Source organism: Acanthisitta chloris, unplaced genomic scaffold (genome assembly GCF_000695815.1).
Source record: "Acanthisitta chloris isolate BGI_N310 unplaced genomic scaffold, ASM69581v1 scaffold9885, whole genome shotgun sequence".
NCBI classification, from domain to species: domain Eukaryota; kingdom Metazoa; phylum Chordata; class Aves; order Passeriformes; family Acanthisittidae; genus Acanthisitta; species Acanthisitta chloris.
In genome coordinates, this window is record NW_008672076.1 from 1 (window position 1) to 3,155 (window position 3,155).

Consider the following 3,155-nt stretch of genomic DNA (forward strand, 5'->3'; position numbering starts at 1 on the left):
GTACCTCCTATCGCTGAACCACTTTCGGATCTCCTTGGTGGACAAACCTGTGATCTTTGTCAGCCGCTCGACTTCAGCCTGGCCGGGGAACTGGTTTCTGCAGAAGCTGCCTTTGAGGGCTGAGAGCTGCTCATGGGACTTCTTGTTTTTGTAGACGTTGGGATCCAGGAAGGTCTGCGAGGAGATGGTAGGACAGGCGGTGAGCAGCGACTGGGCACTGTTGACCACCTTCACCCCTGAGGCGTTGCTGGAGCTCACCGTGCTGTGCTGCGCGGCCAGCTGCGGCTTGGGGACAGAAGTCACTGCCAAGGTGAAGGAGGAGCTGGTGCCTTTCAAACCATTTGCCATGATGGGCTGTGTGACCAGCAGTCCCCCCGTCCCCTCTGGCTGCCCCACCACATGGCCTGGTAAAGTCGCCTGGATAAGATGGGGGACGCTCCCAGTATTCGCAACCAGTGGCGTGTTCAAAACTGTAATGGTGGGCTGTGGCACGGACTGAATAACAGTGTTGAACATCTTCTTCCTGGCGTCTTCGATCTCCTCCGGTGACCAGCTGATGCCCTGCTTCAGCCTCTGAGCAGTGAACCAGATCTTCAGCTGCTCCTCTGGGTACTTGGTCACCACGGTCAAGTAGCAGAGCTCAGCTTTGGTGGGGTAGGGGAACTTGTGGAAAGAGTTTTTCAAGAAGCTGTTGGAGTCCATGGCAGCATTGTATGTTGGAATGCTGCTCAGGGGAATCATCACCTTGGGAAGGGACTTGGATGTAGGTAGCTGCTGATGCAATGGGGGTTGCTGTGGCAGCGACACAAGTTGTGCAACCCCTGCCTGCAGAACAGGCACATTTCCTATGATGGAGCCATTCACTACGTGAGATGATTTTGTGGAACTTGCAGTGGCCTGGCTGACTGGCACGGACCCGTTAGGGAATGAATGCTCTCCATCCTTCACCTCCGACTCACCGCCCAACTGACTCGACACGTTCTCCTTCAGCGTGTGGATTTTTTTGGCCTCGGGTTTACCTTTCATTATCTTCATGATGGGGGTTTTGGTAATGATAATTTCAGACTGGCCATCTGCCCCTTCTTCAGGGACCTCTCCTGGCAGGTCGTGGCTGCTGGTGGCCTCACAGAGACTTTGCTCCACGGTTGTACGATTGTCCTGCTTAGCCACCCTCCAAACAAAGCTCGTTTCGCCGCCGTGCGACTCCGCGTTGTGGTGCGAGAGCCCTTCGTGGCTGTTCGCCAGGAAGCTGCACGCGACGCACGCGAAGGCAGGGTCTTTGCTAAAGTCTAGGTGCTCAGAGTCCAAGTGCCCAAAGAACTGATGAACATCTTGAGATCCAAAGTCACAAGACTTGCAGATGTAAGTGTCAGTGTCGGCAATCCCACGGTGCCCATTGGGCAGAGCTCCGTTATTGCTGCTGCTGGCACCAGCGTCGCTCGCTGCTGGCCCTTCCGCAGGAGCCTCTTGTTGAGTTCCTTCACGATCATCTTCTCCAGCATCCTGTTCAGTCTCCTGAAGCACCAGTGTTTTGACTGGTATCATGCAGGGAGTTGTGGATTTCCTTTTGCTCGCCATCGCTGCAGTTGATCCAGATGATTATTTTTCTTTCACTTAAATGAAACTCAAATTTAAAAGGCGCTATTGCAAGTGCTCTGTGGTCCAGATTCCAGCAAATTCATCACGTCCCAAGGAGTTGTTGTCAAAAGTTGACAAATGCTCATATTTGCCACTGGACCTGAGGACAAGGAGAGGGAGGAGGGGTTAGCTCCCTTGGCATTAGACAAAGCACAACTGTCCAGGTATTTAGCTGTTTCACTCAATAAATCATTTTTTAGCCTCTTTCACTGGAAAGTTATAACTTGACCTTGGATTTACTGTATTTTCACACCTACAACCTGTGAATTACCTCTTTAAAAACAAACACAAACATGCCTCTTTTACAGTCCACATCAAATTCTCATTTGAGGAGGAAACCCACTGAATTTTCCCCTCATCCTGCCCTGTCAAGACCTGTCCTTGGTGTTCTGGCAGGGACAGCAGTGCCTGGGCTCCCTGTGTGCTCAGGATCTAGCCCCACGCAGGAGGTGATACCAGGCAGGGTCACCTGGGAAAGCTGCCTGCTTTCTGTCATGATGAAAAATCCACACACTCCCCACAGTACATTTCCATTTCTTCAGAATCAGCATTTTCCATCCATCCCATTGGGAAGTTTCTCGCCAGCCCAAAGCACCAAGCCTGTGCCAAGAGGCTCTGCCTGCAGACGCCTGGAGCTGTGCTGCAGGGAGTGAGGAGGCTGCAGATACAGACACTTATTTTAGCTCTCCTTGCTCAGCAAGCCTGCAAAGCATTTGGGAGATTCCCTTCCCATCCTGTGCACACTTCATTACTGTTTCAACAGCATCTGTGACTCTTCATCTTGAGCTGCATGAGAAGGTAAAGCCCCAAAACTCTAGGGCAGCATCACAATGTTCCTGGCTCCCAAGCCTTTCCCTCCCACCACCTCTGCAGCTTTTGGCATTCACACCACTCAGTGCACTGGGGGTGTTCCACAAGAAAGTGCAATTCTTGTCAGTGCAAGCCCATCTTGCTGGGCTTGGAATGACAAGAGAGCTGTTATAGTCAAAAATACCACCCCCCCGCCGCCCAAAAGCCAAACAACAAAAAGAAAGGAATAATTTTTTCTCTTCTTTTTTTTTCTTTCCTGAAGCTAAAGCAGACCGTGAACTGCTGGCCAGGCATTAGCCCCAGCCTTATTCCTGGAGCCTCCCCACGTGCACAGTGAATGCTCCGTGCCTGAGATCGCGATCCCAGTGCTATAGTTGGTACCAGAAGTCACCTGCCTGGTGACAGGTCCCAGTGCCAGGGACTGTAGCACGTTACAAGGGAGTAACATCTCTATCTGAACGTCTCTGTCAACCTTTTCTAGAGCAACTCTGCTTTTTTTTTCCTCTTAAACAGAGAAATAAAATGGTATTTTTCCAGACTGCAAGGTCACTTGGAAGCATATGGACACACTGATTCATATTACAAAGACTCTGTGCCAGATTTTCCTAGGATTTACAGTAACAGCAACAGAGCTTTACAAAAACACTCATAAAAACTTGAACTTAAAAAAACCAAACGACTTACTGTCCTATCAGATGACTCATAGA

At 50.6% G+C, this 3,155-nt stretch overlaps 1 protein-coding gene across 1 annotated transcript; it reads right to left on the minus strand.

The window, feature by feature from the left end:
* Window positions 1-6: 6 nt before the first annotated feature.
* Window positions 7-1,578, minus strand: ZHX3 (zinc fingers and homeoboxes 3; the record flags this gene model as incomplete). Its single annotated transcript, XM_009074372.1, has 1 exon — window positions 7-1,578. A coding segment is annotated over exon 1 (1,572 nt), but the record flags the coding sequence as incomplete, so codon positions are not given.
* Window positions 1,579-3,155: the final 1,577 nt, after the last annotated feature.